At 38.1% G+C, this 12169-nt stretch overlaps 1 protein-coding gene across 33 annotated transcripts in view; it reads left to right on the top strand.

Annotated features, from left to right (window-relative positions):
* Positions 1–1885: 1885 nt before the first annotated feature.
* PPFIA2 (PTPRF interacting protein alpha 2) overlaps positions 1886–12169 on the top strand; it is a 465447-nt gene continuing 455163 nt past the window's right edge. For 29 of the 33 annotated variants that reach the window (XM_027592668.2, XM_027592672.2, XM_027592675.2 and 26 more), the window contains exons 1-2: positions 2664–2925; positions 7293–7543. In XM_027592668.2, the coding sequence (XP_027448469.1) occupies positions 7295–7543 (249 nt within the window). In that variant the 5' untranslated portion in view covers positions 2664–2925; positions 7293–7294. Of the gene's footprint in view, positions 2111–2663; positions 2926–7292; positions 7544–12169 lie in introns of those variants that run through there. The other 4 variants (XM_027592695.2, XM_027592697.2, XM_027592669.2 and 1 more) reach the window with 3 other exon arrangements.

Below are 12169 nucleotides of genomic sequence, written 5' to 3' on the forward strand. Positions count from 1 at the left end.
TGGGATCGAGTCCCGCATCGGGCTCCCTGCTCCGCGGGAGGCCTGCTTCTCCCTCTCCCACTACCCCCCTGCTTGTGTTCCCTCTCTCGCTGTCTCTCTCTCTCTGTCAAATGAATAAATAAAATCTTGAAAAAAAAGTCCCTCAGTTTTGATAGAAAATGTTGTTTTCTTGTAGTGATGTTAGTGGTGAGAAAAGGAGAATGTATAGTTTCTAAGCTGAGAGTAACCATGAAGACTATCTCTTCTTACTAAAATATTTTTACTCATGACTATTTCCTGCCTTCTATTATCAAAATCTTCCTTTCTGTGATATCAACTACCAAGTATCTTTTAACTGTGTGTCAGCCACATGTGGGGATTATACTTAGAATTAAAACTTTTATTTGATGTGTGAATGGGAGTCAGGCAAATTAACATTCTTCTTGGAAATGGTAACATCGGAAGCTGTAATTGGCAAATGTTGATTACTAAGGAAATTAGAACCAAGGTTTAATAAGGAAGGAATTCTTCTACAGAGAGACATATTAACTGTCTTTAAACATAGGAAGTTCTCTCATGTGTAAAGGACATTTTATGTTTTCTGGGCAATTCCAGGGAGTGATAGTTAAGAGGACTGATTCTGATTAATATGTAAAAGCTATTATTAAATTAAATGGACTGGGCTATCTCTTGAGTTAATGAGTTTACTCAAGTTAAGCCACATCAAATGGTAGGTTGATAGAGTGGTTTAGACCCTACTCAAAGTGTGGTCTTATCCGGGAGTTGTTAGAGGTACAAAATCTCATGGTTTACCCCAGTTCTAGTGAATCAGAATCTACAATTTAACAAGATCCATTGGTGATCTGTATGCACCCTGTGTTTGAGAACTAGTGCTCCAGTAGACATCTAATGAATCATCTAATTGTTCTTATACTTAATTCTTATAGGATTGTGTTGTGATGCAGAACTTGAGTAACAGTCTAGAAGAGAAGGAGGAAATACATGAGCATGGCCTCACATTCCACTGTGGGGCTGCTAACTGAAGTAAATGCTACTCTAGAAGAAAAGATTCTGTTTCCTGAATATTGTACTTAATTTAAGTAAGCTGGCATTTGAATACTACTTCTTTAGTTAGCTTTGGACTCTTTGTGTTAACCAAAAATGAAATATACCTCTTAGATTTCTTGCACTACCTCTCCAAGATACTTGCATTAACCCCCATATTAAACCCAATGTTTAACCCTTCTCCCAGTTCCCTCCTCCATGCCCTCTTCCGGTTCACTAAAACTAGGATATGCTAATTTCCCTCACTGAAACATTTCCTTTTTGTTTAGGTACTGGTTTCGTCTCCTGCTTTCTCCCTATACCTGGTTGGATGGGTTTGTATCAATGGAGAGTAGCGGCAGAAGGAAAGAATAGGTAAAGGGATGTGCAGGTATAGGGGGAACTGGAACGCGTTCTAGAAACCAGACTTCGCCCAAAGCTGAAATTTACTAGGGCAGGGAGTACTAAACACATACCCCTTATAGCCAAAGCAGTGAATGGAGAGGAGCTGGAGAGGTAGTGAGAAGTGACAGATGCCACCACACCCTAGCTTGACTCAGGTCAGCCGTGACTACCATGCCCTGGTCCTGGGAGCAGGAAGCTGCTTAAAGAAATGACAAGCACGGAAGGCCAGAGAGCCAGAAGGTGCCCAAGCGCATTCATTCGCCTTCCCCCAGCGTGGGCGGTCACACGCTTCCCTGTAGAGACCATTGTGCGGGGGAAGCCCGGACGAGGAAGAGCGTCTCCCCTGCCCACACCTGCCCATCCCCAGCCCTTGGCTTCTCCGGGTGCACTGGGAGCAGCGCCAGCGCCTGCAGCCCGGGAGCGGCTTTGAGGGAGTCGTGTGTATCCGCGAGCGCGTGTGCGTGAGGAGGAGAGCAAAGACGTGATTACTTCAGAATTTATTTAAGGGCCGGTGGAAACCACTGCAGCAGCTTCCAGGGGAAGCCCTTGTTCCAGAGGAAGAGGAGGTGGCGGCTGCCAAGGAGAGGAGGGGGGAGAGACCGAGGAGGAGGAGCCCCGGCAGCCACAGCACGAGGCAAGTGAGGAGCGAAGATGCTGTAGCAGCCGCACCGGCTCCCAGCAGGTTGGTTCCTCCGGCCGACTGATGCAAGCAACGAGGCTTGCAAAGAGGCTGGGAGGAGAAACTGGGTGTGGGGGGCCGACTGTTTGCCTTTCCGGAGAAGAGGCGCCTCTTTTGAGTTCAGTGAGACACCCTAGCGCAGAAAGAGTCCGGGGGCCAGGAGAGGACCCGTCGTGCTTCCCGCATCCCTGGGGACTCGCTTCCCCTTAGCTTTCCAACTCGCGACGTTCGCCTTAAACTCCGGAGGGGCTCCGGGAGGGGGACTGGGTGGAGAACTTCTCTTCCAGATACTCCTCACGCCTTTCCCCAAAGCTCACGTTTGGAGGGACACCCTCCGGGTGGCCTGGACGCGGAGGGGGAGCAGTGTGGCTTGGTTAAGTTTCTATAAGTCAAACCCAGTACCCAGCTCCCGGCTCCCCGCCCCGGGTCTCCAGCTGCACGCGCGGAGTCCAGGCTGCTCCGGCAAAGGGGCCGCTACTGCTTTAAGAGCCGCCTCCCCCTCTCCTCCCTTTGACAATGGTCTGAACCGAGCTCTGCTTCCCAAAGCAAAATTTGTAATATGCCATTTTTCCGATGGACGCTTCTCCTTTGGACTGCTGACGGAGCCGCGGGAAGATGCCGGCTTGCTGCCACGCCACCCAGCCGGGGCACGTTCCGGGAGGGCGCCGGGGCACTCGAGTGTCTAAGCTGCCTTTCTCCTCCGGTTGCTAGGGAAATGGTCCAGGAGTGCCGGGCGTGAGCTTCCCCTCTCGTCAAGCCTGAGACTGCGGTTGTCATTGATCTATTGAAGAAGCAAGACCCGAAATTACAGACATTAGGTACAGAAACTGTGCTTGAGTTACAAGGTTTCCCTTCCGCTTTATTTTTTTTACCACCCTCTACCTCCCCGGCCCCACCCCGCCCCCAGGGAAGATGAGATGCAAATTCCTCCTTGCCAATTACTGTTCCATACCTTTTGCTTTCCACCCCCATCCTCTCCCTTCTCCTATTTCTCCACCTCCTCCCTACTTGGCTCTCTCTTGCTGGGCGAGAGATAAAGAATTTTAGTGTGGAAATTATTAAGTCAACTTCAGGGTGGTGGGGGGGGGTGTGGCTGAGCGATAACTGTCCAGCCGTGTGGCTAGAGCTGCTCTTGGCCATCGGTAAAGAAAGTGCAAAATGCTTCTATTAGAGGTGATAATAATATTTCCTGAGGACAGGGAAGATTTCAAAGAGTTAAATAGGAGGAGGAATATTCATGTAATGTAATCAGACAATGGCTAGGATTTCTCTCACCGAATTACTCCTTGTGGGTTAAGTGAGGTGGAGCTGGGTTGGTTCTTAAGACTAAATCTTTGAAGAGGAAACTAACTACCCAGAATAATCGCATCTTTGCCTGTAGGAGGGTCTAAATCCCAGTGATCTGCTTCTATGAAGTGATTCATTGACAGAAAAAAAGCCTTTTGTAACACTATCATATTTGAATAGGTACTGCTTGAGAGGCATATATTGCTAAGAAGCACACTGCATCTCGAAAGCCCTTGGGCAATGACTCCAGTGGGCATTCAAAACTTTTATTTTGAAATCTGAGAGATTTGGAAGACAGTCAAGGTTATGTACTAAGAGTAAGGGAGTTGGTTTTCCTGGTATCAAATTCTTCAAGCTAAATTTAAGCACCGGGATAATTAAATCAATATTTTATTATTTTTTCTTCTCACAACAAAATAAATATCTCTAGGTCTTAAAACCTTCAGTAATTAATGAAAAAGGCATCAACATTTAGAAAAGGATAACAATTCATATATCCATTTGACTTTGGGGAGGGGTGCCGAAAAGGCAAATATCAAAGTGAGCTGTTAGGACGTCCTTCCTGGTTTTTCAGGAATTATGTGATACAATACAACTTTTAATACTGAAAATGATTGTGAAAGTTAAAAGTGGCATATGAGGATGAAGTACACTAGAGGGTAAATAGCCTCTGGAAGTTGCTTCAGATGTCCGTTCTATAAGAGGGTGTTGAACATTGAAGATAGATTTTTAATTGATTTTAATATCTAAATATGCATTTAAGAAATAGGTTAGACTGTATTTTCAGGATTATGCAAGACAAGTATTTTGTAATTTATATTAGAATCCGAGTTCTATTGCAAGAACAAAGCTAGTTCATGAAAGTGACCTTTATTTTTTGTAGAAAATTTTTTTCTCCTAGTTTTGATGACAAGATTTTAGATTTACTCATTTGGGTTGACTGTTGGTGGAGAAAAAGCAGAGGAATTCATTTTATTTCCTAAGTAACTTTAGCATAGCTTGATTTTTCCCAGTTGGATTTGAAGAGTTCAGAGTACCCACCGGAATTAAAACTTTAGGCATGGAATCAGAATGAATCGTAAAGGCACAATATTCTTTCTGCAAAGGTGAATGTTGGTCACCTTATAAAATAAATAAATACTTGTATTTGTAATTGTCCTTTAAATTTTACTGTGTGATCTCAGTCAAGTATTCTATTGGAGACTTACAATGGGCTTGTTTTAAAAAAAAAAAAAATCATGGATTCTTATCCCTACTTACAGAAGAGAAAACTGAAGTTTTGAGAGGTGATGTGACTTGTTCTGGTTCCAATGCTACAGGAGTGGAATTGAATCAAGTTGAGTGTAGAATTAATAGACTAAGACCCTAAGTCCCTAAGCTGCTTCTCATCATAGTATCTTTGGACTGACTAATTCAGAGACCAGCTTTTATACTGATATAAGAGTCTAAAGTCTGTGAATGTCTAATATCTCATGGTGGCAACAAGCCTTTGTTAGAATTAGGGTCATGTATTCAGAAGGAAGTTGTAGCTGCAATTACGCTTTTCCTTGGAATTTAAACCTTTTTATAAGTAATTCAGAGTGAAGATGTGCTAATGGCTTTTTTCCAAGAAGGAGATGTTTTAAAATACAGATTTAGGAATGTTTAAGTAACCCTAAAATGTAAACCTTGCAAGTGTTTTGGCACAAATTGTCACAGTGCAATCATTTCCTCTCCCAGTATTTTGTTTTAACCTTAAATGTCAAAAAGAAACACATTGGCTTCTGGTAATGATTTCTCAGAATGACACAGCTGTTCAGTGTGTGGATTTTCATGCGTGACATGTGAACTAATTGTTTTTAATATTCAAATGTGTTAGAACAGTTTTTTTTTTTCCAATTCCTTTTCAATTAATGTAAAGAAAATGTATAGCAGTTAGAAAAGAGTCTCTTTTTTCCAGGTTTGTGATAATGTTTAAATAATATTCAAACTGAGAAAAACACACAAAAAAATACTATTTTTTCATCCATTAGGTGGTTAGCGACAGTAACAATGCACGAATGTGTGTGTGTGTGTGTGTACATGCATGCGTGTGCACTCACATGTGCGTTTAAATAAATCTTACCTATCTATTCTGTTACCTATTTTAGAGTGATTTAACAAGTCAAATATTTGCCTTCAGGTAGCCCAGTGTTTTGAGTGATGAGCAATAATTCAAAGTATTATCTTAAATTATCCTAAAATTCATACGCCCCTGTAATTTTTTTTACATAGGATATCAGTAAGAAAATACTTTCCTTTTATCTTTTAAAAAGTTTCTCCTAGTTTTCAGGGGGCCCTGACCAAATCATTCATATAATTGAATTTATCTCTTCAATAACCCAATTTATTTGAAGAATCACATAAAAGTATTAACTATTGAGCTGTTAAGTCTTGACATTTTATTTGACTATATCACCAGAAATATTTTCCTAATGGACAGGAATATATAGGCAGAAAAATGAATTGACCTTGCATTATAAAACCAAAGAATGCTCCAGGATCAACAGCCAAACCAGCATTTCTCCACATCAGCCTTCTGCAAAACCAACCCCTCTAATTAATAGCTCCTGGCCTCAGTACAACAGCTGAAATTGAGATGGGTTTGATTCTTTTTTGAACACAAGATAAAAGATAAAGGAAAAAATGAGATAATTTCTGATTTTTTAAAATGTCATACAGTAGATCAGTGTTGCATCTTGAAGTCTGTTGTCTATTATAAATCAAATTAAATGATTTAAAAAATATTCTGAATAGTTCATTTATTTCATGACTGAAAGCTTGTGATTAACAGCTGAGATGTGAAGTAACTACATTAGCTAATGTAATTTATGGTTTCTGTTTTGGGGAATATTTGAGAGTGTTATTTTGTATTGTTTGGATGGAAAACTGACAATGCAGTTCACAGGAAACAAAAGAATATTAGGGGCAATTATAATAACCTAAACAACCTCAGTCTATTTCATAGAGCTTACATTTAATTTAGTCAATATCACTTTGTCTACTCTGTGTAGATTACCTTAACAATTTAGCACATAAAAGTGATAAAATGGGAGTTGTAAAGTCAAGAAACTTTAAACTAGTTGGTATGAAAAAAACCTGTTGATAAAATCTGAAAAAAAGTAAAAACTGATTATTATATAAAATGAATACTTAATTATTTGTAGATTCCCTAAATGCAAGAGTGAACATTAATTCATTCAATTATTTAAGTCATTCAAAAATCAATTACTTCCTACCCATGAAGTGCTAGACACTGTGCTTGCTTTTAACAATATAACAAATAAGGGTAAGATGGTGGTATTTGCTGTAAGAGATTTGTAAACTTACAGGGGTAGAAAGGTGATCAACTAGTAAGTTGAATAACATGCTACTATAAATTGAATTGGAGGAATAAATCATGAAAAAAAACAGCAAATCTTTTTTTTTTTTTTAAGATTTTATTTATTCATTTGACAGAGAGAGAGGGAGCACAAGCAGGGGGAGTGGGAGCGGGAGAAGCAGGCTTCCCGCTGAGCAGGGAGCCCGATGCGGGGCTTGATCCGAGGACCCTGTGATCATGACCCGAGCCGAAGGTGGACGCTTAATGACTGAGCCACCCAGGTGCCCCAAAAAACACCAAATCTTTGAGAAGTAGGTGGAACCAACCTGTATTTTGTAGGTAGGAGCTTTATACATTATCAATAAATGGGAAAGGATATAGATTGGAGGAAGTCAATGAATCATATTTCATTGAGTTCAAAATATTTAGTGTGGTTGGAGTTGGGGCAGTGGGTAGGGGAAAAAAAGAGACAATTAGGCTAATGAGCAGCAGAGTTTGGTGAGTTGAGGGTCAGTTGGTTTCTTTACTAAGACTTCCTTCCTCTTTACTTCCTTTAAGCAATGATGTGTGAAGTGATGCCCACGATTAACGAGGACACCCCAATGAGCCAAAGGGGGTCCCAAAGCAGTGGCTCGGACTCAGACTCCCATTTTGAGCAGCTGATGGTGAATATGCTAGATGAAAGGGACCGTCTTCTAGACACCCTTCGGGAGACCCAAGAAAGCCTCTCACTTGCCCAGCAAAGACTGCAGGATGTCATCTATGACCGAGATTCACTCCAGCGACAGCTCAATTCAGCCCTGCCACAGGTATGCTTCCTGGTAGTACTTGTCCTTCCTATTGCAATTGCAAAAGTGACAAGACTTAAATAAGCTGTGCTTTATTTCTATTCTTATAATTATCTTTTCCCTTAAATTATATGATATGCATGTTTTGGTGAGAAAAATATAAAAATAGATTATTAGTTCACATAAAAATCTTACCCCAAATTTGTGGTATGTTGGTGATGGTGGGTGTGAAGGCTGAGTTCCTGTCTGGTCTCTCTTTTTTTTTTTGAAAATTTTATCTGTATGTTTTGATGGGCCTGTCAGCTGTTGATCAGCATTCAACTGCCCAAACGTGGGAATAGTTTTCTCCTTCTTGCTCTTTAAACAGTATTATGACATTTGGAAATATGTATTTTCCATTTTTAGCTGTGTGGTCTGTCTTTGGAAGTGATTGTAGTTTGGAAGTCTGCTGTCCATTTATATTTTATTTGTCTTTCTTTAAAAATGCCTAACACCTGCTCAAAAATTCTTGGAATTATCATGTATTATCCTCTCTTCTCAAAAAACATTTCAACCAGTTTCTTTAAAAAATATTTAGGAAAATAGAGAAAAGGCAAAAGTTCAGCCTTATTCTCACAAACTTAAAATTGTTAGAGGTCTTTTGAAATATATGCTTGTCAAGCATCTTATGTTATAGGAAAATATATCATTTTAAGGGTTTCAAGCTTATTTATATACAAAGTTAATTTTGAGACTCAATTTTCTTATTTAAGAACAGAAGACTTGTGTTTGTTTTAGATATGAGAAATATTATAGAATATGAATAAGATTTGCAATAATCACCCCAGTACACTATATTTTTCTTTTGAGTACGAATTTGATTGGCCCTCTACTTTAAGGACAGTATAGAAATGTTGAAGAGTTGACCTCTCTCCATGAAGTTATGTCTTGTGGCAAATATCTTTTCATGAATATTAAAAATTATATAATAAAAATTGATGAAATTCTAAACCCAGCTGTACTATTAACTTGAAGTGTGATGTTGAGATACTGAAGACTCTCAGAATGGAAAGGATCACCTAGAGTCCTTTATCACATCCCTATCAAGAAACCCTGTAGCCCTATATGAAGAACCCTTGTTCCATTCGTTTTCATTTTCAGTCAGCTTATCTTGTGTTAAGATGCAATACTATGTTCAGTAACTCTAACGGGTTTGTTTAAATACACAGAAAGAGTCGATTCATTTCAAAAGACAACTATCATATCTTCACCAATTATTATATTTTTCAAGGTTGACATTTCAGTCTTTGCAACTGTTCTTCATAAGGTGATTTTTGAAAGATCACCATCATGCTTACTCTCCTTTAAGATTATATGAGTTGCTTAATAGTGTTAAATTGGCTCCTGGACCCCTCAAACTATTCGTTATCTTCTGTGACAAGCATAGAATAAACAATCATTTTTCTTTCTGGATAGAGTGTTTTATTAAAGAAGCCTAGGATTACATTATACATGGCGGCAAGTTCAACATACTTTCAGTATGCCCTGGGACAGTAGTCACCTGAGGTTTATAATTGAGTTGCATAAATGCAGCATGCGTTCCCATTTTCCCTAAACTCTTATTGGAAGTTGATTCCTTGGTCCTATGTGTAGGACTATGCATATATCCCTCCTGCATTATCTTTGTGTATCTTATTCAAGCCTGATTCTGTCAGTTTGGATCCTAACACTATCAAACTGATTCTAAGAATAATTTAAATGTTTAAGTTATTTCTCTATCTGTAAAAAGAAGAGAGAACAAAGTATATTTGGGGAAAAGAGGAGAAAACTGGAAATGCTTTCATACATACTATATTGTGCAGATAAATCTTTTCTTAAAGGTACAATAATAAATTCTAGCAATTCTGTTGTATTGAATATCTTGATTATAGTAAAATCTAAAATTTTAAGTTTTGAATTTTAATTATACTTGTCTGTAATCTTTTGTTCAAAACCCCTGGGGTCAGTTGTATTTTAGAGTTCAGAATTTTCTTGATTTTTTTGTATGTAAATGATGTATATTATGGAACACTTCTCCAGATGGATTCTGGGAAGCACCTCATAATCATACATTTTTGTGTCTGAAGAGAATTCTATGAATATTCCCATTGCATGGGAAAAATAAAGACCATAAGTCTCTCATGTTAGTACAGGTCTAGTTTTGCACCAGTCAAGTTAGCAACACACTTAAAATGAAATATCAGTTTTCAAAGTATATGGGTTTTGGAATTACAGATTACAGATTATGAACCTGTACATTTAGATGGACATAGTTCCAAAGTCTTTTACAAATACTTTGACACTTTTTTTAATGTTAATTTGCATTTGACTATTATAAATATTTGAGTAACACTAGCAATCCACAGGTCCTTAAAGAGAATGATGGTCCTGTCATATTTTTAAAGCAAGCTTTTAATAATCTAGTCTGTACCTTAAGGGCCGTAGGTTTTCTGCAAGCAATAGAGTTATTCTTCTTTAATTGGTATCTTGAATCTTTTTGACTATTTTGTAAGCAGTGTGCCTATGCTGTTTGGTGGCATTAGCATTGGATATTTAGCTGGAAGGAGAAAATAACTATAAATGTGAGTTTTGAGGCATTAAACATTGCTGTCTGTAAAACATCAGATATTATGGATGTTAGGTTGCATCTCCATTGTTAAACCTTCAATGAGAGTTTACATTTATGTAAGTTGTGCAAATTCTCTTTGTAAATACAGAGTGAAGTGTGGACATAAACTGGTCCTGCCATTTGGATAGTGGCACTAGGCAGATTTATGTGTGAACTAACGACAAAAATTCATGGCTAGCAATATGTAAAATAAATTTTCTTTGCAGAAAAAAAAAATAAAGCATGTAAAATTGAAAACTACTACAGTAACATAAAAATGAAAATTATTGTAACAAACATGGGATAGAATTCAAAGCAGGGTCAAACTTTATGACATATTATGTTTTATACAATACTTTTAGGTGTTGGTGATTTAGTGCTTTGCTTTAGTCACTTTCTCTCTCAACATTGCTTTGTGAACAAATGTAGCAATGATTTTAACAATCCTAACCATGTAAAATATATTGTACCATAGTGTTTAGTTTTTCATATGTGACTGGGTGTTTAAAGAGTACTAATAATTCCATATCTCCAGGCCTGATGTTTCTAAGCTACACACTCGATTTTTTACCTTTCTTATGCACAGATGCATCTTAATGTTCCATAGAACCTCAGATTCAATGTGCCTCAAACTCAGTCATCCTCTGCCTCCTCTTTCCCATCCAAATATGGTGCTCAATCTCCTCACCCAGACACTGAAAGTCCTAAATTCAATCATCACTGGGCCATATTGTTTTTAATCTCTTGAATAATTCTCAAATCTCTATTCTTTTCTGTTTTTTTTTTTTTTTTTTGCACCTGGTCCCAAACTTCTTTTTCCATCTCCTAACATTTCCACTTTAGCTAATATGTCATGCCATGTGTTTGAATAATACACAAACTTCATGCTTTTCCAGCCCATGAAACTTCATGCTTTTCTAATATCTTCTTCATGCATATTCATCTATATGCCCATAATGTACTTCCTCAATGTCTTTGCCTCACTACTCGTCTTAACCAAGAATTTATCTCTTCCAGGAAGCCTTCTCAGAACCCCCAGGCACATTTCCTCTGTGTTTCTTAGCCTTATCATTTCCCATTTTATCATCAAATTATCCCCTTATATGCCTGTTTCCTAACTTAGACTGTATGCCCTTAAGAATAGGAAAGTATCATAATCATCTACAATGCTCTGAACCAGTGGAGTACCAGGTCCGTAGTGAGGGCTTTTAAGGTAAAACCAGAATTAAATGCGTATTCATTTGGATGGAGAAGGAGCAATAAACTTGAAATAGGAAGATCTAGTTTGTATTGTGACTCTTTCATATATCAACTTGCATCAGGACTTCAGATTTCCATGCTACAAAAATCAGTTAATACTAACACCTCACAAGGTAGTTTGTGATGATTAAAGAAAATAACATAAGTAAAAACTAATTAATTTGTTGGGGCGCCTAGGTGGCTCAGTTGTTAAGCATCTGCCTTCGGCTCAGGTCATGATCCCGGAGTCCTGGGATCGAGCCCTGCATCAGGCTCCCCACTCAGCGGGAAGCCTGCTTCTCCCTCTCCCACTTCCTCTACTTGTGCTCCTGCTCTCGCTATTGTTCTCTCTGTCAAATAAATAAATAAAATATTAAAAACTAATTAATTTGTAATGCATTAAATATGAAAAGACTTGAGTCTGTTTATTCAGAATGCCAAAAGATAAATTAATTTCTATATATGTATGTCAATGAGCATTAGAATAATTTACTAGGAATATTGATCAAATAGTATTAAATTTTTTGAAAACAGGACAGATATTTGTCAATTACTAATATACTTAGTAAGAATATTTAAAGGAAAGGGGAGGGAAGAAGTGAGTTTTCCATTTTTAAAAATCATTATTTATAAAAGTTTACAATTCTTTTTTAGCGCTTTTTTTTAGCATATATTGAGGGTCTTCTGTGTATTATTAAATTGTTATATATATTTGTAAAGGGGATAGGGAATAAGAGGAACATAATTTGGCTCCCAGAGAATTCAGGAAATAAAGTTGCTTA

The sequence above is a fragment of the Zalophus californianus genome, chromosome 9 (assembly GCF_009762305.2).
Source record: "Zalophus californianus isolate mZalCal1 chromosome 9, mZalCal1.pri.v2, whole genome shotgun sequence".
NCBI classification, from domain to species: Eukaryota; Metazoa; Chordata; class Mammalia; order Carnivora; family Otariidae; genus Zalophus; species Zalophus californianus.